The sequence below is a fragment of the Chroicocephalus ridibundus genome, chromosome 6 (genome assembly GCF_963924245.1).
Source record: "Chroicocephalus ridibundus chromosome 6, bChrRid1.1, whole genome shotgun sequence".
NCBI lineage: Eukaryota > Metazoa > Chordata > Aves > Charadriiformes > Laridae > Chroicocephalus > Chroicocephalus ridibundus.
In genome coordinates, this window is record NC_086289.1 from 24,411,378 (window position 1) to 24,435,545 (window position 24,168).

The following is a 24,168-nucleotide window of genomic DNA, read 5'->3' on the forward strand; positions in this document are numbered from 1 at the left end:
GAAGCCTAAGTAATTGGGGCATAATGCCAACATTGTCATTTTTAGAAACAAAGCACTCTCTTTTCTACAGGGTAGTAATACTACACAAAGACAAGCTGAATTAGAAGCTTAGTTTCTGTACATGAAGCAGTGGAGAACAAACAGCATGTTTGTATTACCTGTATTTTGATTCATGGTTTTATTTATATAGAGTTATTTTGTTGGTCTTTGAATGTTTTGAGTAATTCAGTGAAAGATCATTCAATATTAGCTCAATGTCAAATCTTAATACTTCCCAATTAAAAAAATTTGGACCTATCCTCCTCACTGTGCCCCCTTAGGAAAATCTTGAATGTGTAGCAACTGAAGTTGTTCTCTCAGTGTATATAAGTACTTTTAAATCACCATGCTTAAATTCATAGCAATCATTCACTCAGGCTTTTAGAAAATTATTTTGAATTGCTCCTTTTTTTTTAACTTTCTAGTGGATACTTTTCTACTATGTGATGATTTTTAGGGCATGAGGCTTTCGGAATAGTTCAAAATTTTATTAATACAGAATTCATCAGAGACAACTGTGTTGACTTTCAACCGTGTGTTTCCTTTATACTTTTTAACATTAATTATGTCTTTGGAATGGAGGAATTAAGTGATATCTTTAAGTACAGGTTTACCAGTATCTCCATAGTTTGAAGTACATTATTAGACACTCGTTTAGGAAAAGCTTTTCTTTCGATATAAAACTATAAATACTGAAGAATCTTATTCTTACAGTTTAGTTCTTTAGCAAAGCTTCTGCTGGAATTTGAAGAGCTGGCTGCGATGAGATCTTTGTGTCTTGCATGTAGTCCGGTGGGAGGTTTTGGTGTTTAAACTCAGCTGCTAGTTATGATGATTTTCAAAGTCAGCCAAAGTGGACATGATAATTCCAGTTTCAGTGCTAACTGAAAAATTTACTGAAATGTGAGCCCAAATATCCAAGCACTTTTAGTCTGATATAGCTGTCTTTTACAATTGCAAACACCGAAGATTGTCTGACCAGATATGGACCTTGCTGAACTGAATGAAATAAAACTTAAGGCTTGGATTTCAGCTTGGGAACAACTTATCACAAAACGTGCACAAGCTCAGGGTAAATTTGAAAATTCTCCTTTCAGAATGGAGCTGATGGGACAAATTTTAATAAAATTGGATACATCTGCAGTGGTATCATATATCAACCGAGAGGCAGACAAAAGAAGTAGGAATTTATTGGAGGAATCCATCTGACTTTTCTTGTGGGCAGAATTACATCTGGCATTTGTGAGGGTGTGCCATTTCCCAGATCTTCACAGTATGTTGGCAGAGTATTTTAACAGGCTTGGATGTTCATTTGGGAGAGCATGATCTCTGAATAGATACATAATTCACTGTAGCAAAACCAAGGTACAAATCATCCTCAGAACAGACTTTTGCCATAAGAAGAATATCTAAAGGCAAATACAAATTTGTAACAGGCAGTCAGAAAAGCAGACAAAGTATTACTGTATCAAAATGCCAGACATTCAGAGATGTTTTATAAAAGTTTAATTTTTCAAACAGCTCCTTGTCATTTGTATCCTCTTCTCAGAACATAGAATGATTATGATGTTAATTGTGGAAAATTGCTAGTCATCAGTGCTATTAAATATCTAAATTCTAAAATGCTTCATACAGTCTTGAAATTGTTGAATATTTTCCAAGGACTGTTATTCACAGTGAATATTCTGAAGTTCGTTTGCTCTGAGATTACAGTGGACAGGAATATGGCAGGGTACGTGAGATACAAGCGATCATCATTGCAGAGAGTAGATGCCAGAAAAGCAACTTCATGAGAAGACTTCTGCAAGTCCTGTGCATATGAATGCAGGTTGTGAGGAGTAAATAGGTTCAGAAGACACCTCAGTCCCTGTTTCTTACGCATATGCCAAAGTACTGCCGTGCTGCAACCCATTCTCTGAAATCTGCTTTTTCAGCAGCCCTAACCATACCATGGTATTACTCAGAGGTTATGTATGTGTTCCTCGGCTTCAGTACTGTTGGATTTACAAAGTTAAGTGCACAGCTTCACAGGTCTGAGGCGCTCATTCAAGGAAGAGTCACGTAATTTCTCTGCTTCTAGACAAGCCCAGGGCTGCAGTTTCTAATAAGTAACAGTAATTACCTCTGGCTAAACCTAGCCAGAGTTGGGTGACATAAACATACCGTCCTATGTTTCTGTATATCTATTTTAAGCTAGGAAGGTGTGGATGAAGCAGACAACTGGTTCTAGTTCAAACTGTAAGAAATCAGTTGGGTGCTGGCAATAAAAAATCTTTACTCTCTTTGTTGGCTGTTAAGTGTCTGAAGTACTCATTTGGTCAAGCTAGAGCCTAAAACCTAAGCTAAATCATCATATTCAGAGTACGTTCTTTCTGTTGGAGCAGTTTTGTCTGTTTTGGTGCCCAGAAGGGAAAGGTGCCATCAGACTGAATGTCAGGAAAGGCAATTTCTAAACTCAAGTTCAGCAAACATTACAAAGTCAGAACCAGTTTCACTGTTGGCACAGTGGTGCTCATTTGCAAAAGCTATTGTAAAGCTTATGCCAGCAAGAAATTTATTCTCTTCACGTTTCAGTTTTGTGCCCTGGTGACTGATTAAAAAAATAATCTTTTTTTTTTTTTAAGTCTTGGTGCTTCATAGCATCCATGGAGAACAGGTATATGGACAGGCATATTAAGGATCAAGTTTACCTTCACAGGAGCCACTATCCTACAATAAACAATTTTTCAACGAGTGTCATTCGCAACTTTTGTGAAAATCTATTGGTGTCTGTTTATGGTATGGAGCAACTGTGCTGATTGAGCTCAGAGCTGGAGGAGTTTTGCTGTAGAACTGCAGGAAGAGCTGAATGTGCCTCCGTGGTACTTTCACCTGAGTGACAAGTGAGAAAGAATACCTCTCCAGCCTGCCTGGTGGCTGCTTGGCTATGGAAACAATAAGCAATCAATCCATTTGTTTGTGGATCCTGTTTAAATTTTTGATGAGGACGGGTAATATTTTATAAACCAGTTATTTCCAGTTATAAATTTTTTTGCATTGAGTTTCACGGAGTAAGATTTCCCTGCTACAGAAATATAGAACATAAAAGGAAAAGGAGTGAAAGGCAGTTTGTGCTTCAAATTAGTACATTTAAAGTGAACAAAGCCATCCATTGTGTTGCTTTCGTGTCACTGTTGTTAGATATTAATTTGATAAGGACAGAGTATGTTAAAATGGAGACTGGAAAAAAATGTTGAACCTTTTTTTTTCCTGACTGCTTTATCATACATTATAATGTTTATTGTTGAGATTAAGTACTCTCTATTCAAGCAGTAACAAGTTTCATAGTGGAACAAAAGTAAGCAGCACTCACGAAATTCATTTTAACAAAAAGTGTGAACAGAAAGATATGAAAACTATTGATTATGTTGTCTGTGCTGACATACAAACAAAGTGATAACTGTTCACATCTATAAAAGTTGAAGAATGGCAATGTCAGATTGTGCAAAGATTAACATAAGAATCTGACATCTTTGGTGAAAATTTATAATTACATTTGACGCTTTGGTAGAGATTGGAATGAGGGTGGAATCTTGTCAAGTAATTTTTTTTTGTTGTTCATGTCATTACCAACTACTTAACCCTTTGATTAACAACAATTATTACTATGGATAAATACGACTATTGGTGAGGGGAATGCATTGTCCTGTGATTTATAGCAGTATTCAAACATCTGTTTCAGAAGGGAGCTGCTTAAGCTTAATTTTGTTCTGCAGAAGATGTTCGAAGTAGCGTCAAGTAGATACTGCTCTCCAGGGGAGGTTTTGTGAAAATAGCTGATGTGTGTCTCCACTGTCCTTCTTGAAGAAAATTCAAGCTCTAAGTATCAGAAAGTTGCAGAAATGTGAAATATTCATCCATGGCTTCTGAACTCTGGTTTGGAGGTATCATCATTGCTTTCTTTTCCTGTTATTTGTAGAAGTGTTCGATACCGCTCTGCCAGTGTTTGGTTTCTTACTAGACTCCTGACTGGGTTGGACCATAGATCTTGGTGAGCCATTGCAGGGACAGGAGTAAAGAGAAAATCCTTGATTTCCATGGTTAGCTGTTTTGAAGAGAGAGCAAGCTCCAATAAATACTGAATCATTGGGCATTCCCATAAATGAAGGCATGTCATTGATACAGATGCATACAAATATATCAAAAACTTGAGTCAGAGGCTTTCCGTGTTTGCTTTGAAGAATGCATGCTGCATTTTACTTCGACATGGACCAATAATTTTCATTCCCTACAATGAGGTTATTTATTATACAGTTCCAAAATATTCTAGTTTGGCTGTTTAAAAAGTAGAAATGATGTTTATTTAGCATAAGGAATGGATTTAAACTCTCAGAACTGAGGAGGTGATTTTGAGATATCCCAACTTCCCTTTCTTATAAAAGAACTAAAACATGAGCTTAAATGCTGATTTTAAAAGGAGTGCTTTTTCATTTATCTTTATTTATACGTGTCCAATATGTCAAAGTTATTCATTGATATTCTAATCTAGAAAATCATGGTTATAGTGTATAAATAAGCACACAAGTTAACAATGTTAAATACGTTATGATAGCTTTAGTATCTGTTTTTCTTATTCTCTCTGTTTTCAGGGACACAAATTGGATGGCCAGAGATTCAAGTAAAGGGCAAAGAAGAACAGGGAACATTTTTTCATAATTAATATTCTCGTAGCAGAGCTCGTTTCTGTCCAAAGGACTGTCTACATATAAGGCTGTAGGCATTATTAAGATCTCATTGACTTCATAATTTTGAATTCAGGGAAGCTCCAAGTGAAGTTGAAGGGCCACAGGAGGACCTTAACCTCTAAGGTGTTATTCAGCTCCTAATGCATTCACGTGGTTCATTTGCAAAGAGTATACGTTTTGTGATGTTTATTTCAGGGTAAATTAGCTAATTTCTGACATGCTTTGTGTAGAGGTATATGCAGTATCTGGGATGCTCTGTTCTGAAGTACTCTTAGAAGCTGACAGAACATCGGAGGCTATATACTTTGTCCACAGTTTTTGTCCGTATTTTTCAAATACACACAAATCTAATATATCATAGAGTTCTAAAATAATTCAGGTTGGAATGGACCGCCAGAGGTTTGTTAGAGCAAATTCAAAGTTTACGCAGTTGCATTATGTTCAGTCATTTTGACTATTTCTAAGGATATTCTAATGTTTGACCCCTGTTGTGAAAATTCTTTTTCCATTTGGAATTTCTTCAAACATTATAAAACTCGTGCGTTTCAAAACCCATTTGCTTGAATCATATAATTGCAAATACAAGTTTTTAAGAACATGAACTCATATAAATCTCTCTTCCTTCTCCCTGTACACTTCAACATTTTGAGAATAAGAAAATTTAATTAAAGCAGACAAACTAATTTGGGAACTGACAAATAGGAGAAATGTTGGTTCAGGCTGATCTTCGAAAACCAGAATTGCCATGTTGGAAATATCTCCTTGAATGTAACTTTGTTTCCATAAAGTACCAGTTTTGGAGGCTTCAGTGAGTCCAAAGAAGTCACTAATTACCAGTTACCAGTGATTTGCTTAATTGTTATTTGGATTCTGCTTTGTTGTTCTTAATCTGTAAATTGATTTGGAACTATAAATTCTCATTTACATGAGAGTTTATGAAATCCCTTTGTCTGTCATACGTTAAGTAGAAAATACTGCCCATAAATTTCTACTGTTGCAGAAAAAAGGTGTAACATTGCACAGTATTCTTAAAATCAGCAGCATGTAATCCTACCATCCAAAATTACATCACGATGTCTATATGTGAGCAGCCCCGTTCAGTATTTCCTGAATTCCATTTTGCAGACACTAGTGTTTTTCGTGGAAAATCTGTGATTTGCAAGTGTCCCTATCAGAAGCTGTACGTCACGTGGACAGTTAGTGCTAAACACACCGTACCATCTGTGGAAGGGACCAGTACCCCTTTGAACTTGGATACCTACTTATGACGGCTGAGAAGCTGCATTGGGTACATTATACTCCTAAGGTGGCTAAAGGGGCATTGTCACAGGCCACACTTTTATTAGGGAACAGTAGGTATTTGCTTACTAAGTTTCAGGGGTTTCCTCTTCTCAAAAGCGTTTTACTTGAAAACTCAGAGGTATTCTGCATCAGGAAAGGTTAGTTCTCTGAAAAAATGTTTGTTCAGTCCTATTTTCTGTATCTGTACTCTGATTTTCTGTGAAGGTGGGCAAATAGTATGACAGGAGTGCAGTCATTTTCAAGTAGAGAAGTATGGAAAATATTCAGTAGAAAATTAAAACTTATTTAGAACATCCAAGCATCTTGAATGGCATTGCGAATTGAAGCCCTTACTGAAACCCGCTACTCTAACAATAATATGACATTACAGAAAATAGTGTCTTAGCAGAGAAATTTCCCCTCAGGTTGTAAGTTCTGGGAGTAAAAGACTAACACTACCCTCCCTGGTTACAATAGTGGTTCTGCTATTAAAAGTATGTTTCTGAGGTGTGAGCTCATGAGTTCATTAAAAACAGGAACTTAATCTAAGTATTATTTGGCTCTAAAAAGATAATAGTCGGGGTATTTCCCCCCCCGCCCCTTGAATTTGAAGAAAGTACTCGTTCAGACTATAATAATTAATGCCAAGCACTTACGTAGCTTGTTGTATTCAGTGTTCTACAGACAATTATTGTTACCCAAATTAATTTAAGTGAAAATATCTTTGTTTAGAGTTTAGTAATTACCCACATTTCAACTATATTTCTTAATAATTATTAGAATTAGCATAGGTCCTGACCCTCATTTATTTGTGTGTTCAGAAACAAAGTCATGCAACAGTCTTTATATAACGAAAATTAAAAGGCCAAGCAATAACACTAATGTTCTTTTAAATAATTAATTTTAATGTGTGAAAGTGTGAGCAATAAATGTTTTATTGTGAACCCTGATGTGGTAATTAATCCAAGTGATTAGGACCTAATTGCATGTTCATAGTAAATGTTATGTTTGCTGTGGAAGAAGTTTTTTTGGAATTGTAGTTCTGGGGTTAAAGTTGTGAGAAGAGTGATATTTAGAAGGAAATGTTAATGCACTTACTCTTAAACTTGGTAAGCCAGATATTGAAAGAAATACATCCTTTAGTATTTTGCCAATTACTTTTTTAGTTCTTCAGAGCATTTTATTTCACTGTGCACTTAATTTTGTGCAATAGTCGTGCTTATACATTAAATTAAATAAATCACAAGGATACGTACACTGTTTAGAATCCAAATACCTTGGGGAGCATGAGAGGGTATTTTGGTTTATTAATCATTGACACGTTAATTTGCAAATAGCAAAAGACCTATTATCCCATAAAACTTGTCATTACTTTAATGCAAAGAATAAGTCATCCTGTGAACAATGTTAGTTTCAGGTGTACTGGTTGTGCTTTGGATAGCCCTATTGCAGGCCAAATTAATTCACATCTCCACTGAAGCTTTAGAGCTGCTCTGGATTTTTGCAGATATAATTTATGGAGTTTGGATCCTTGGGTTTTTATGTTGTTTTTTTTTTTTTTTTCCCCAGCAAAATTACATTTTGTAAATATACTGTATGCTTCTGTGGTGCTGTATAGACCTCTGTTTTGCCCTTGGTGTGCCAGCTTTACTTAAACAGACTCTGTTAAAGGATGAGTTAGCATTTCAATAGTGCAATAAGCTTCAGAAATCTTTTGTGTTACCTCTTGATCATGTCTTTTTTTCTCTTCATACCTACCATGCTACAGTATCAGCATAGTCTTTCTGATGATATGATCTTTATTAGGGAAATAATACGCTCTTTCTTTGGGGCTCTTGAAATATGTTCTAACGATGATGGTAATGACTTTGATTAATATTTAATCCCCGTGCTGCTATGTTCTTATAATTTACAAGATCTCAAAGGTAGCCGGGGGGAGGGAAGAAAGGTTTCTGCTTAAGTGTTTCAGTATGAGAGTGCTTAGGGAAAAACATACCTATGTTTTATTATACCTTATAACTGTTTTCTAACCTGAATTTAAGTGAAACCTTTCATAGCATTGACGACGTTGTTGACAGGGAAATCCGTAAGGTATAGAAATCATGCTGGAGTTGACTTATAGTTCATAGCATTGGACTCATTCCTGTATCTGCTTATATTGCATAACGGCCGTGTTCCTCTGCATCACCTGGGAATCCTGACACTCTGAGGGCACAGCTATAGCAGTATATATACTAGTATAGAGCAAGAAGTTGGTGAGGATTTTTTTTCCCTTTTTTTGTGAGCAGGGCAACTAATATTTATGAATACAGGAGGGAAAGCCCAAAATTTGTGTCCCCCTCCACTCCAAAAGTCACAATAGTTGTGTGCATAGCCACATAACCAAAAAGTCTCTTGCATGTACACAGCAGAAGAATTTGTATGATATTCAGGCCATGGAATATTAAAGACAAATCCTTAAGTAAGCACTATTGATAAGCAAGCTTTGAACGGTTCTCCACAAGACTTTATACAATCATATCAAATAATCTGCTTTTTTACAAGGTCTTTTGACGCACAGTCAAAAGATCAGTGAGGATTGTCTACTAATACACCAATGGTCAGTTGTTGTTTCTGTCTTTGAGGGTTTTACCTGTGTTTATAAAATTAACTATTGTGCTGGTATAAGCTCATTTAATTAAAAGGGTACTCCTGTTTGTTCTCTTCTTGTTCAAGGCTATTTGAATAAGCAAGGAATAGGCTTGTTTTAAATGTTTGCTTATAGAGCTTTCAAACTAAGGATTAACTGTCTAGAGAATTAGAAATTCTCTATGCATTTGTAGTTACATAGATTCTCTCAATTTGCTAATATACTGTAAATATTATGTACACACCAAACTTGAATGAATTCAACATATGGTTGATGTTTACATAATTAATGAGATGCCAAATTATATTAATGTAACTAGCCATACAGAAAAAAGCAAATATTGCACAATCATCAAGGGCCTAAATTAACCATACCTTATTCTTTATTTCCCGAAATGCTCATTTGCCAAAACAGAGACCCTGGGATTGTGCTCAAAATTGTGGAAATTAAGATTGAAAATCAGTTATCTTGTTGTTCCAAACTTCATAAATAATATAATTACCAATTTTTAGACTTCTGGTTATTGTTTCATTAAACAACAGTTGGTATTTCTGAGTCTGCTCTTTGGTCTAAACACAACATTATCCTCATATTAATAGATGGGTTAGGCAAATCTAATTTTGACAAAGAGTTGTTTTAGAAGGATGAAGGGTGAAAGAAACAGTTTCTCTCTTTAATCAACAATTTAACAAATATTTTAAGATGCATTACTTTCTCAGTAAGGATTAAATTGGTTTTCAATGAAGAAAAATCATAGCAAAGTGGTTTTGGGATACTAGGAGAAAAGAAGAAAAGTGGCTTGTTCTTTATCATAGCGTGTTTGATTTGCAGCTTATATTTTATTGATGGTAATGCCCTGTACTTTATAATACCTTTCAACGCAGAATTTCAGTCATTTCAGTAATGTTAAGTAATTAAACCTCCCACTGGTTCTGCCAATGGAGGTGTATTTATCATTATAAATATTTTGCAAGTGGGTAAACAGAGTCAAAAAAGGTTGAATTACTTTAATCAAAGTAATAAAACCTCTAGGCTCCTGTCTCCCAGATGATGTTTAATACTTACTCTAAAATTCTGTTATAAATTCAGTATAAATAAAAATAGACGTCTCTCTCCCTGAGCTTAATAATCTCACATAAAACTGTGTGCTGAAATTTAGAGAGAATATAGCGATTTATTTTTTTTTCTTCCTCACAGAGGGGCAGACTTTAGGGAGCTACGTCAAACCATCATTTTAAGATCTTAATTCATCTTGCCAAAATGAGCTTAACTAACTTTGTAGTTTCCAGGGAAATAGGAGAATTTTTTATTTGTGACATTTCCCTACACCAAAACCAGGCATATTACTGTTCTCTCACACATGTGTGTACACCTCCACCTCATTGTTAAAGTTCTCATCTATACACTCTGCGAGTATACATCTCGTAAGTAAAGTCACACAATTATTTTGTCCTAAATAGGGCGTGGAAGACCTTCCTGGAGGGTGCTTAATTTAATCAATAGCGATCAGAATTGAAAAAGATTTCCAAATTGTTTAAAACTAAAAGGAAATTGCTAATATATGCATAAAATAATTATTTTCTTTAACATATAATGTCAAATATTGGAGGTTTTCTGCTACTGTTGTAATCTGATAGATACTAATATGGCAGCAATCAGGGTTCACTTCAGCAACAAAGAAGCTGTTCAAGCCTGAAAGCAATCCTCTCCTCCTGACATGTTGGCACCATCATAGAGGAAAATGTCACGGTCAATATAAGCACATTTACTGACAGTTAGGTTTTTTCCTATGTTACTGAAAACTGTTTGAAACTTGGCTTTTATGAAAAACAGAAACACTGGCCACTCAGAATGATAAAACAATAGTTTACAGCTTAGTCATTTTCCAGTTATAAAGCAATACTTTCATAAAAATAAACAATGCATACAGGAACAAGCCAAAACAATTACTCAGAGAAATTGTTGCATTCTTGCTGTCTTTGCTTTCTGATTTAAAACAACTGTCTCCAGTAGGAACTGGAAAAAAAGCGGCACATTTTGTTTCATTAAGTAACCACTTGCTGATCACTACAAGATAAAATATAGTTCCAAAATGCAATTGATACCGTGTAGATACTTTCTAAGTTCCTAAATGACCTATTACATGAAGAACAGGTACATAGATTAAAATAACGTTCATGTATTTCGCCAATTTACAGACTGAACATTTCCCAAGTGGATAGTTATGTAGAGCTTTTGTCCTTCCTAGAGAAAGTAAAAAATGACTTAAAGCACAAGCACCTTCATTAATAAAGGTCATGTTGTTTATTTAAGTTGTGGGGGTTTGTTAATTATTTCTGGGGTTTTTTTCCACATCCTGAGTATTTTAATATCTCTATCATTTGATCCTGTTCTGTCATATCTCAGTAAGGAAAATAATTTAACAAATAATTTCAAGTAGGAGCGGGTTGCAAGTGTAAATGTTCAAAACTCAGAGGAAGAGGTAAGGGGTCAGTAAGTCTGCTGACTTGGCAGTGTTGCACATTCCAAGTATTGTGCTCAGATATTTCAGTGTTAGAGATAGTTTTTAAATTGTTCCCTGCTCTTTTAAACTCACATAAATACTAAGACAGATGAAGAGCTTTTGCTGTAACATTCCAAGAAGATTCCTTCTGGTTCCTGTTCTGAAGGAAGATTATTTCATTGCCTTGTCTCATGGTGGGTGGGACACAGACCGAACCCAATCTGCACTCCGTGTGGTTCAGAGGTTAGAAGGCAAAAGTCTTTAAGTCTCTTCTGGTTGGAAGAGCACCTGGAAGCCTTGTGTAATTTTTTCTGTCTGTAGCAGTTACCTAGTGGTTCGGTTCTCCATCCCAAGGATTGCCATGTGTTGCAGCTTCATTGCTTCCAAGCTTTGATACTCCTGCTAGACTGCAGCAGCTGAGACTGATGGCAGAGCGGAGATGAGGGAAGCCTCTTCTGCCCAAGTGGGTGGCTCGAAGTTCTCTTTGTGTACAGAATATGGGAAATTTAACCAGGGCCAAAAGCTCTGACTTGGTTATGTCTGTCGCTTAACAGAGCAAGCTCTTTTGGCACCTTAGCAGTCTCACTCTCTCACTGGAACTGCCAGCTTACTTGAAGTTAGATGATTTCTGTAGGGCTTTACTGAATCACAGTATTTATCAGGACTGTCACTACGTAACTGTCAAACTTTCTATGTGCCTGAAAAATACCACCCTTTAGATGGATGAGGGAGTGATGTCGTCATAATCGCTTTTTTATGTAAATGCTTGCTATAAAATACTTTTGGATTAAATGATGTGTTCCTTTCATGTTGGCAGAATATAATTTGTCTTAAATGGCAGCAGACTGTTGTATATGTGTTTCTGAAAGTTAAATATTTTGATTCACATTTGCGATTTATTGATTTGCATTGTTACCAAATGGCATTTCAAAATCAGCTCGGAATACCATGGTTCAAAATCCTGTCACGCATATGATAAAATTATTTTCACGTAACCCACTCTGCAAATGGGAGTGGCAAGAAAAGAGGAGGAGCTAGAAAGAAGAGAGGGCAAATGCATTTTAGGGGGTAGTTGGTTTGAAAACAATCCTAATTTTTATTATCTCTGTATGTTCTTATGCAAATATTGCTTCTGTGCTATTAAACAATAATAAATCCAAAATTGCAAAGCTGTTGTTACCATCTCAGCCTAAATTTGTCTAAATGTACACAGGGTCACAGATTTTAGTTTTGGCTTTAAGGAAATATTCACTGGCTTAAAAAAAAAAAATCTTGATCCTCATTGTGCAAACATTACATGTGTGTAATCCAGATGAATTCAGTGCAAGCATGTTATTTCATGGGAACAAATGATGGCAAGATTTCTCAGTTTGGACAGAACACCTTATGTAGAATTACTTTCACCAAAGCCAGAGTTGTTCATGTTTCATGAGATCCTTCAACACTCTGTTTCTGTGCTGCTGACACTTTTGACACCCTTAATTTGCTGCCCTCATGTTTGTCATTCTGTATGAGCTTAGTCTAGGTCAGAAGAAGCCTTATGGGTCTGTGTGTGATAAAAATGAGAGAGATGACTTGCAAAGACCAATTGCTTGTACGTAAACCCACCAGATCCTTCCAATAATGCTAGTGTCTAAAAAAAAAAAAGAGTTTAAAAGACTATCCTGAACTCGCAGTACCTTGGCATATTTTAAAAGGTGCATCAAAAATTTCTGAATATTGTAAAAGCAATTTTACAAGCAAGAGCAAGATTAATATGATATTCTCTCTTGACTTTGTCTGTTGTGCATCTTAATATTGAATTTTAAAAGCTCTTAAGTTACAAACAAGCTACTGTATCTCCCATAGACATGTGTCTGCAATGCACAAATGTGTTTTTCTTATTTCTTCTTTTTGTTTCTCTTCCTCCCACAAGGGAAATATTTGTCTCCACCAAAGGACTGTATTTAAACAGAAGGACTGCTTACAGTGCATAAGAAAAGTATCGTTGTGTTTTGCGTGTGTGTCCATAGAAGCATGCATATAAATAATTCAGTCTACCATCCTATTTTCCTGGTGTATGTATGAGTTCAGCCTTGCTCTCTGGCTTGTGGTACAATGGTACCTTCCTCCTGGCATAGAAAAGAGGCTCATTACATTTTGAGCAGCAGAAAATAGGGGCACATCATGAAGCTGTAGCATCTGGTATACTCAGTCTCAATCAGTGCATGCCAAAGAAATACTGCGTGCTGCTAGTATGTCTGATAGCCTTTAATGTTTAATAGGTTTTCATAGTACAATATTGCTGCCTTTCACTTTCTTTGACTGCGCTGTCTAGTTATCATATGTCCTTGTATGTACAGCATCCTTTCACAGAGATAGATACCTACACAGTAATTTAATTTCGTGCATATAAACACAACATAAGTTTCCCAGGCTTTGGAATTTCTGTACATTACCTAAGTGTCTCATCTTTTCATTACAGATAGGTTTTTTTCATAGTTGTTTTAAGGTACCTTTGGGTTTTGAGGGTAAAAAGGTTCTCAAAACCCTCAGAAGTAGAGGTGTGTAGGTGGGTATAGAATATCTTCTGAGAGGCCTCTTATCTTCTTGTTAGTGGGTATAGGACTGCTTACTAGTGAAATACAAAGTCTTTTATACCAGTGATACGGAGCTATGCTTATTCTCACACTCAAAGCTAATGTTGGCTACCAGTTAATTCTTAGAGTAGGCAGGAGTGGTTGACTTAGACGTTCCTTTTTATGCGTCTGTCTGGACAAAATGCAGTGGCGGCTGCAAGAGCGTGTGGGCTGTGATTCTGAGGAACCACGGAGTGACTTTGTTGTGAATCCCAGTGAGACAGAAGAAAACCTGTTTGGTTTAGGGGAGTTCACTCCCGTTCAGAATTGTAGCATGCTGCAATAGTGTGGTCTGTGGTTTACCTAGTTGTAAATCAAACTTAGGAAGCTTTGTTCCTGTAACTATACTGGCCATAGCTGTAATTGGAATTCCACTAAAAATAGAGACAAACTCAATTTAAATACTTAACGGGGTGTGGGGGGATGTCTAATTAGGTTTCTTTAAACCCGGATCTGTTCAGTTCAGATTTTATGCATTTTCTTCGTACTTTGTTAATTCCATTGTGTGAATTCTGCTGCTACTTTTTTTTCAGTATTGCTACAACATTTCTTTTGCAAAGAAATGTTATATTTGGCAAAGTTTTAACAAGAGCTCTCATACACACAGCTCCTAATTTCTAGATGTTTTAATGTCAAAGAGTTATTTAAATGAAAATATAAAAAACTCTTGGAAGACTGCAATTAAATGGCAGAAGTGATTTTTAGGAAACCCAGAAGACAGAGCTGTAGCCTTTGAGAGTTCCTGGCCTTTACTTTGCAGGATCTGAAAAGCAAGCTCTCCTATCTGCATCTCAGTACTTTTATGTTGCCTTTCCAAGGAAAAGGGAGTTGGATGCAGGCCTGAGTTAGATCTCATGGGGATAGCGTTCTGTACCTTAAATTACAATCAGATGTATTTTAGTTCAGATGAAGTTTTCAGCCTGAAATTGGTAAGAAGCCTAATTATTTGACCAGGTTACTATTTACTATAGCAATCTGTGATTTATCCACAGCTGGCAACACGTTAGCCTTGAAAGGTTTTTGTGTTTGAAACAGTTTTTAAAAAATCCAACTCGGTTCATTAAACGAAAAACTAAAAGATGGTAGAGATTGCTATGGAGACGAGATGTTATATAAACTGTTCATTTTAATTCTTCAGAATGTAAAAATAGCAAAGAAGCTTGGATGTTTACAGTCTTCCAGTCGTTCAAGGTACTGAGTAGCTCCACAAGATGCAAAGCATTCTTGCGCCCTTTATTGTCATGTAGCGAATCGTGCCCAGATTTTGAAATCAGTCATGTATTTGTTAGACTGGAGAGCATGGAGTAAGGAGAAATAAATAGAAAGAGTTTCTAAGTAGTCTTTAATCTGTAGACTCTTCATTATATTATTTTTTCCAGTGAGTAGAGTGCCTAGGATGATCTGTTAGCTGAAATATGCAGGATAAAAATACAGATATTCTGTGATCCGAAGACATAATAATATGGATAAAAACTGAAAAATAAGACTATTTCACTATTATACCTTTTAGAGTGTCGTGGTGGTGATGTTACAGACAGGACTGAGATCGTGTTTTATTTATCAGAGCCCCCTCAAAGTTGTTTGTTGCTGTGCCTTAGGCATTATCTCTGGCCTTAAATTTAACACTTGCTGCTCTTGCTTGAAAATTACTATTATTCACTGAGTTTTGAGAACAGTTAGTAAAATTGCTTTTAGGATTATAAAAACGAAACATACAAAATTTGTTTAATTAGTGTAAAAACTAAGCCTTTGTCTAATTAGTAGATTAATGAAACTGTAGGGGATCTTTACATAACTCCTGGAACGTGTGTGGTTGAGGTAACAATCTGCAATGCTAAATTCAAAATGGCAACCTTGAACTTTTATTTATAGAGGGTTGAAATCGGCATTCACAATTTGGTAGAGAAATAGTCATTTCTGGTTGAGTTCTGTTTATTTTGTTTCACAATTGATACTTACTTGAGTGTTCATATTCAGAATAAAGAACAATACTTTTAGGAGGGAGTGAAATAAAATACATGTGCGGAAACGTGAAAACCCTTAGGTTTTGCCTGCAAAACAATAGCAACTACTACAATGACAGCATACTCAACATATTTATTATAAACAAGGTAATAATTTTTCAGGCAAGGGATTTCATTAATCTCCTAGCTGTGTATAGAGCCATCATACTGGACTTTGGAATTAAGCAGCACAGTCTGATTGACTCTATTACTAAAAAGGGGCGTTTACAATTACAATATATCACCTTTTAAAATACGAACGTTAGTCTTAGCTGCCGTGGGACGGTGTACTACATGGAATGCTGAGGTAGGGAGTTATGTTTAGTTTCGGAGGGCTATGACTCTAGGCATATGCGGTTTCTTTGTCACCTTCATAATACCTTAATGGAAAGGCAATATTTTCCAGAAGTTTTTATCTGTGCACGTGTATGACAAAGGTGGGCTGGGGGAGACCTTCTAGAAGCAGCATACTTCATGTGGTTCCTAATATGAAATCAATAACATACATTGATTTGTTTCGGTGCTTGCAGGGATTCTTCCTGACGGTGTCACCAGAAGCAGTATTAAAAGTGGCTGCTCAGGCTTCTGCAAACAACAAGATCTTCAGCTTGAACCTTTCTGCACCATTTATCAGCCAGTTCTACAAAGAGCCTATGATGAAAGTCATGCCTTATGTTGACGTCCTTTTTGGAAATGAGACGGTGAGTCTTACGGAAGTGATTGAAGCATTTGTATCTCTTGCACCTAGCTGTTTGTGTCTGCTTCCTGGTCCTCCATTATTTATAGAGAAAGACTGACCATGTGAAGTGTCACTAGAAAATGAAATCCATGGTCACAGGACTGATATTTCAGTAGATGCCAAACATGTCACTTGACCTTTTAGAGGTTTACAGCTAGCTCATTCTAGTGTAGAGATACGTGAACAAGTTACTCTAAATTAAAAGAGGAAATATCCAGCACATTGGCTGCTTTGTAATAACTGTCCGTGTGCGTGATATACTCACCCAGAGGTTAACTCTCTGCTGGAAGAAAACCTATGAAGGGCTACTGCAGAGCTGCTGAGGTTCTCTAACTTGTTTCCATACCTATACTGTTGCTATTAACAGCCTTTTCTGTGATAAAGACAGCTCTGGGGAGAACTGGGATGAAAAAACTGAGAAGTGGTTAATTGGTTTAGGAGGTTCTCATTGATTTTATGGTAGATGAACTGGCAGTCTATCTAAGGAAGGCTTATCTTTGCTATGCAACAGTTGGCAAACAGATTGCATGAAATTCTGGCTGGAAATCCATGGTAATAGACCAAATGAATTCAGATTTCACTCATTGTAGTGCTATCACTTTTTGATTTTTTTCCACTTCAGAAAGTGCTCTTAAATATGTATTAGTTTGCTCAGCAGAAAAAGGTTAAAAAAAAGCCTTTGAAAGTGTGACACACCTAAATGTAGGGTGGGCTTGTCTCTCAAGATAACTACGTTAGTACAGGAAAATTATGGAAAAGCAGCTTATTCCTGTCAGTGGTTATTCCTGATTGTGACACAGGGAGTTGCACCAACACATCAGTTTTTACGCTATTGTCTGCACGTCCACATTAGGGGCTAACATTGTTACAGATATGGGACTTTTTTTAAAAAAACCCTATTTTTAAAATAAAGAAAATTGCAATGTTTTTTAGATGCAGTAGGATAAGGGAAGCCTTAAAGATACAGAAGAAGTATTTTCCAGACATTTTGCTGCTATTGCCAACTGTTACCTTTATTCTGTCTTTCACAATACATTTCTCACAAAGATGCTACTGAATATTTTGATGTAATAGCAATATAATCTCAACAAAAAAATCTTGTCAGATTTCACAAATTAAGTAATACCAAGTCTAGTCAATATTTGTGTGGGAGGGCTTCATAGAAACTTCTAGGATTAAACCTTGCTGGTCTCCTGTATCTCTTTGGCCCCATTGCCCTCTTAGGAGAATTCAGATCACAATGGTTCATTAGGTGCTGTCTTTCAGAAGATAAAACATAGGTTGTTACTTTTCGTATAATTGCACATTTATAAGCCCACTGTACTAATGACATTCCAATTTTAGAAATTATATTCGTACTACCTTAATTTCCCCTGCCATTTCAGTTTGCTATGGTATTATTCACCTGCTGTCATAAAGTATTGTATAGGACTGTTGTGTGTATTAAAGTTGAAAGACTCCCTGGATTTTCTGTGTGTAATTTCTGAAGCATTTTGGTGTCTTTCAGGGTAAAAGATTATATTTAAAACTTAAGTGATCACCCTTAAACTTGGCAGTACGAGAGATGTGTGTGTGTGTGTGTATATATATACACACACACACACTTCAGAGTAGCAACCTCTTATGCTTTGTTACTTACACTAATCAGTTGAATCCCTGGTCATTTTTTAGCCTCTGCTTTCTGCTACATAAGCTGGCCATTGCTGCTTTCGAGTTGTTGAAATGCTATTTGCAGTGGTTTGTTCTCTTGTCTTTCTGTGTGACTTGAAACCACACTCTTGGCATGGTGTACTCCTAGTTTTTAGTAGCTGCTGTATCTTGTGATTGTCACTATTTCTGCTCTCTGCATATGGTTTGTGGTAAGGAGTAGTTGCAAAACTCAAGAGAAGCTCATTCTGACATGTTCTTCCTTCTAGTAGCTTCTTTCTTTGTTCTTTGGTGGGTTTTTTTCAACTATGTTAATTTCATCTACAAGTACATTCAGGAGTTTTTTTGTGTTTATGAATGCCCTGATGGGCAATGAACCACTGCAGCTAGCCAACACCAAATTTTTGCATATTTACGGTGACTTCTTTTTGCTACATTTTCCATCAATTTTGCTACATTTTCCATCAATTTTGCTAGTTTTGTTAAATACTGCAAGTGCATAAGTTAACATATAAGCAAGGCATACTGAGTGCTGTGGTTGTTACTTTATTAGTACAAACAATACTCTTAGACGTGATTTTTATTCTTCCCTATATTTATCTTCACTCCACATTATAGACCAATACAATTTTATTGTTAAGCACCGAGATGTTTATTTTTTGAGTAATACAAAAACATCCAGGAGCAGCAAAATTCCAAATTGCTGCCATTCCCAAACTAAAAACAATTGGTAAAGTGATTTTAAATTACATCTTCTACTTAAAAATTTACATCTGAATGGAGATTGGTTATTTAAAGTTTCAGCCAGATGGTAATTAAAATGGGCAAGTTATAAACCTCTCGGAATAAATGTTCTAGTTTAGAATGTAAATGCCAGCATACCCTTAGCTGCAGTGGAGACACTGAACGCTGTGATAACAACTCAGTACATGTATCAGTTTCAGCATTAGCTCAGTGACCACTGGTGTTTTGATCATTTGCTTAAATCCCTTTTATAACTAGCTAAACATCTTCTCTTGGATTTTTGATTCTTATTAACTGTACTTCATATAATAAATTTAGTACAGAACATTCAGAATAGGAATAATTATATGTTCATTGCTGCTAACCAATTAGGGCCATTCTGCAGTCATTATCTAGCAATACATGACTGGAGAACTTGATTATTGTCACTGCTTTTAATTTTTATTAAATTAAGGTTTTTTTAATAGTGTCATTTTGCAAATGGTTCTTAGCAATAATACCTTCCAAGCTACCATAATCACTGGATAATTAACCTGCCAGGATTAAGCACACTCTACTTTGCCTCAGGATGCTTAACTCTCAAATAAGGTCAATTATCTCCTGATGATAACTGCTTTGTCACAAGTTGCTGCTTAATCCCTTTGTAAAAGCTCACCTTAGAATACATATTTTACAACTCAAAGTAACTTTCAGTAACAGAATGGTCAAAGGAGTGAAAGCTTTTAAAATTATATCTCCACACAGAGTTATGGAATGTTTCCTACACCGTAATTATATTAGGCAAGTAAAGGAGCCTAAATTTGCACATACTTCTTTTCCAGACCTCTTTCTGCTTTCCCAGTTAGAGCTAAAGCTTGATGTCTCTGCTAGACTCGACCCATCGAAGTCAATAATGGTCACAGGAATCTGAACTTGATTTCCAGTCTCCCCCAAAGATGTGAGTTACAATGGCACCTCCTCAGGGAAGGAACTACTTCAGGGGGAACAGTCTGTGTATGTTGGGACGTGCAGCTGGATAGCGGTTTCTTTTCTGTGCAGGTCTTCATAATTCAAGGAGCACTGCAAGGCTTTCACATGATTCATCCCTGCATATGGCAGTCATTCATGACTCAGAGGAATATTTGTTAAGATATTGATGTGGTAAAGATATCTGGGTTCTCTTCCTACATGTAGGCAGGACACCAAAAGTTTTAGAATTTAGAAACTTTAGAATTACAGGCATGCTGAGCTCCTCATCTATTCCTTTACAACAAAAACCATAACCAAATAATATAGCTTGCCGTATACAGTGTGCAGCAATCAGTAAAAGTTGAGGAGGTTATATAAGGAGAAATCATGGATTTTTCTAAAGCACGAATATAATAAAGAAAACTAAGATAACAATTATTCTTGGAAATTAGATCCTCTTCCTCTCTAGTGGAAAGAGCTGTTACTTCTGAACACCCAGTCTCCGAACAAATTAATTACAGGATTGTAAGCTGAAGTTCTGCAAAGACAGATGCTTCTGCAAGCTCATTGGGAAATTGATGCTGGTGTGACAGCAAATGTGCTGGAAAAAAAGACGGTTGCATGTAAGACTTTTATGTTTTAAAAAGCAGTGATGGTTCTGGAGTTATGAATCCTGAACTTGAAAAAGATGGGTGCCTTTGTATGCAATAAGGTGTCACATGGGTCTTGTCACCATTTCATCTTACAACTATACCAAAATGGTACCTTGTGCCTGCTTAATTTAAAATATTTTCAAGTGAGGTATGAAATAGTAGCATAAACATCCCTACAAATGTATGTGGTTTGGACACAGCCTTTAGGAACCTTTATAAACCTTTATAAAGGCAAGTCTCTTTAATGATGTGGAAAATTCTCTTTAATGGCAAGGAAAAACAGTAACAGTGGTTAACATGGTCATGATTTTGAACTTGCAGTCAGTCTGTAGTTTTGTTATTATTTTAACCAGGGGAGTGAATGCAAATGCTGCTAAGTTTTCTGGCGTAAAACTGTGTTCAACACACTAGGATTTACACCTAAATGACAGTTTCCAAACAAATCGGTCTATTCCCATTCTGTAACCTGTAACGTGTTTTTGTAAAGAACTTCACTCCACATACTGTAATATATTACATTAAGATATGACACTGTGGACAACCTTCAGTCCTGCCTGCAAATTTCATCTGCTGGATTATCACCTGGGACCAGACTGATACCTGCAGGCATAGGAATCTGCCCAGAGCACACAAGAATCTTGAATGAGACATAATCACTTTTGTAAGATAAATGAGCCTCTCGATGATTCTTTTTAAACTAGTATGCATTCATAATGGCGTAACTGAATTGATCTGATTTTACACCAGTGTAATTGCTACCGTTTATAGACCTAACAGATAGTTTTCCTCTCTGCCTGAATGTCCTTTCACACTGGTGAATTGTCTGATTCTGAGGAAACGATTAAGAGGTAAGAGACAGGAGAAAATCATGTGGCCGATGTAATTTGGTGTGTGGAGGAAGGGAAATACAGTTTGACTTTCAAGAAATAATGGAATGGAGACAAACATTTCAGTCTGTTCTTCTGTATCAGATGGGACCAAGTAAGGAACATAGCAAAAGATGGCTGGTCATGCCATAAATACCACCAAAATGTTGTTTCTGTTAGAAGTATTTTCAAGTAAGCATTTAAAATTATTTTTGAATGTTTGAAATTATTAGTAGAAGGCAAATACTAGACTGTATTTGAAATTGAGTATCTTGAAGAGGCTCATTCTACTGTACTGCTAACTTGCATATATGTTATGTAAAGAGCCCTCAAGAGACCTTCATTCTTTCTTTTTAGCTTACTGGAACTGGCCCGTATTGAGGGGCTATTTTCAGTCAGTAGTTGTTTGCAGGCTCTCTTCCTTATGAGTTCAACCTTTACGTTCAGCTTCTACATCTTTATTAATTTTGAATTAAGCTTTCAGAAACATTAATGATCTTAAATGAAATTAAGTTGGGTGACGGTGTTTTGCATTTCAATTTATATGCCAGTATTTTCCTTTTTTTGTTATGCTTTCAGAAGTTCTCAGAAACTTGCCCCACAGGTGAGGGTAGTTATCTTCATTTCATCGGCTGAGTGAGAGACTGAGGTTTGCACAGTCCCCTACAGGGAGTCTGCAGTTAAGTTAAAAATTGTAGTCAGTTATTCTGACCCAGTTTATTAAAAACACATGGGAAAAAATTTTGTAAGGAGACATCTCATCTTCTCTTCTATTTTAACAGGTAGAGGTTTTTAAGGTCAGCTGCTGCTGGTGTTTGCTTTTCTAAACTGCAGTAAACAGATAGCAATTTCTTTTTATAAATCCTACACTTAAGGTTGCTGCACAGTCTTTGGAGGGTGTCTGGGAATTAAAAATTGTAATTTTGAAGGGAGGAAAAATAAATATTATTTTTCTTTGATGTCTTTGTAGAATTTTGACACTTATTTCCTGGTGCAGGGGCTGTGTTTTCAATTATAGGAAAGCTATGTCATTGTAATATTGCTGCTTAATGCATAGAATTAACTTTCTCAGTATTGGGATATCTAATAAATTGTGGCCAACTGGAAAATGAGAGGGTCTCTAGCACAAAGGAGGTTGATAACGTCAATGGTGTGTTGTAAAGATGTGCTGTGGGAAGGATGCTGAAACAGCCCAAGGCTATTTCAGCTGCAGACACTGAATCTGCTTCTGCCTCTCTTCTCTTTTTTTTTTTCTTTTTTTTTTTCCTTTTTCCCTCCCTCGTGAACTGCAGTGGCTCTCTAAGATGAAATGCTTTTAAATCATTTCCCAACCTTGCAGCCGTCTTTGATAAAAGCCCTGTTATCTGAAATGATATGAATCACTGTGGAGTTAATCATACCTTATACAACAACATATTTTGTTGTGATTCATTCTGTTTCAATTAATCATCTTATTTATCTACATTGTCTCAGCCGCTGCACTGAAATTCATGAGTAATAAGCAAGTAATTATTTTAGTATAGTTTACCTAGTACATTATGAATGAAAGGAAAATTGAGAGCCAAGTATTTAAATTGATATTTAGTGCTGCTTTCAGCTAATGTCTAGTTATTTAAGCAATTTAGGAATCCTATCTCAAAAATGGCTTTCTTTTTTCCTCTTATGGAAAACAAGCAGGTATTTAGAAGAGAAGCGTATACTTTACAACCGTCTTCACTTCTTAAGACTGAAAATATTTTCTGGTAGTCTCTCAGAATGCTTAGGGATATTTATCCTTCCTTATGCTATGCAGCGCTGAGATACTTTTAAGATTACAAATAGTGGTTAGAACGCAGCGCAAGACAGAACATGTCCTGTGAGGAGGGAAGGCAGATTTCACCATGTTTCAGCAGCTTGTGTTTTACTGACGGTGATTGATAACCCTTTACACTTTGTAGCACTTCCCAGAGCCTCTCGTAACACTTCATAAACATTAAAGCTCAGAATAACCCAATAAGGTGGGTGTGTAGTCTTGTCTCAGTTTTACAGGTGGACAATTGAGAGGTTATTTGCCCAAGGTCATACAGCAAGAGCAGAGCCAGGAACAAGCAAAATCGAGTTCTGACTTCTTTCCTCAGTTAGTGTCCTGAAATGCTGTCAGCTGCTGGATACATTTAGGTCAAAACTCAACTGACTGGAGGAAAAGACCTGCAGAATTTGGCTTTCAATTTTCAGAGTAATATTAATATAATATATGTTTCTGAAGGCCTTTTAAAGGTGAACTGCATGTGCATTTTCAATAATCAGTATTAGGGCAAAAACATATAATATAATACAATTATATAAGAGCTGCAAAAATAAGAGTATGAATAAAATTTAGTTATATAGTTGATGAGAAGTAGAATGAAGGCAGAAATGTTCACAAAAACTTCTTTAAATCAGTGTAAATTCAGAACAATTCAATTTCACAGAGATATTTACAAATAAAGATGCAGGTAAAATATATGGGTTGCAATAAACATTTTGTTTTCCAGTCCAGCTAAGGTCTATTCAATGACTCTACATTTCAAGCCTTATTTGGGGCAGATGTAGCCAGTTTCTGATTCAGAGCATTGTTAGATCATGCTAAAGCCTTTTATGCCAAAATATACTGGGGATTCTCCCCCTGTTACAGTCCTTATGGTGAATTGTAAGGCTGCAGTGCCATGTTATCCCTATGGATAACACCTAAATGTGAGCTGATGCGGACCTTTCTCACCTGCCCTTATCATATAGTCTCATCTGCCCCCTTTAGT

General features: G+C 36.2%; 1 protein-coding gene across 2 annotated transcripts in view; it reads left to right on the forward strand.

Annotated features, from left to right (window-relative positions):
• The window catches only part of ADK (adenosine kinase), a 298,680-nt gene that overhangs the window by 196,688 nt on the left and 77,824 nt on the right, over positions 1–24,168 (forward strand). For both annotated transcript variants that reach the window (XM_063337494.1, XM_063337495.1), the window contains exon 7: positions 16,328–16,498. In XM_063337494.1, the coding sequence (XP_063193564.1) occupies positions 16,328–16,498 (171 nt within the window). The remainder of the gene's footprint in view (positions 1–16,327; positions 16,499–24,168) is intronic.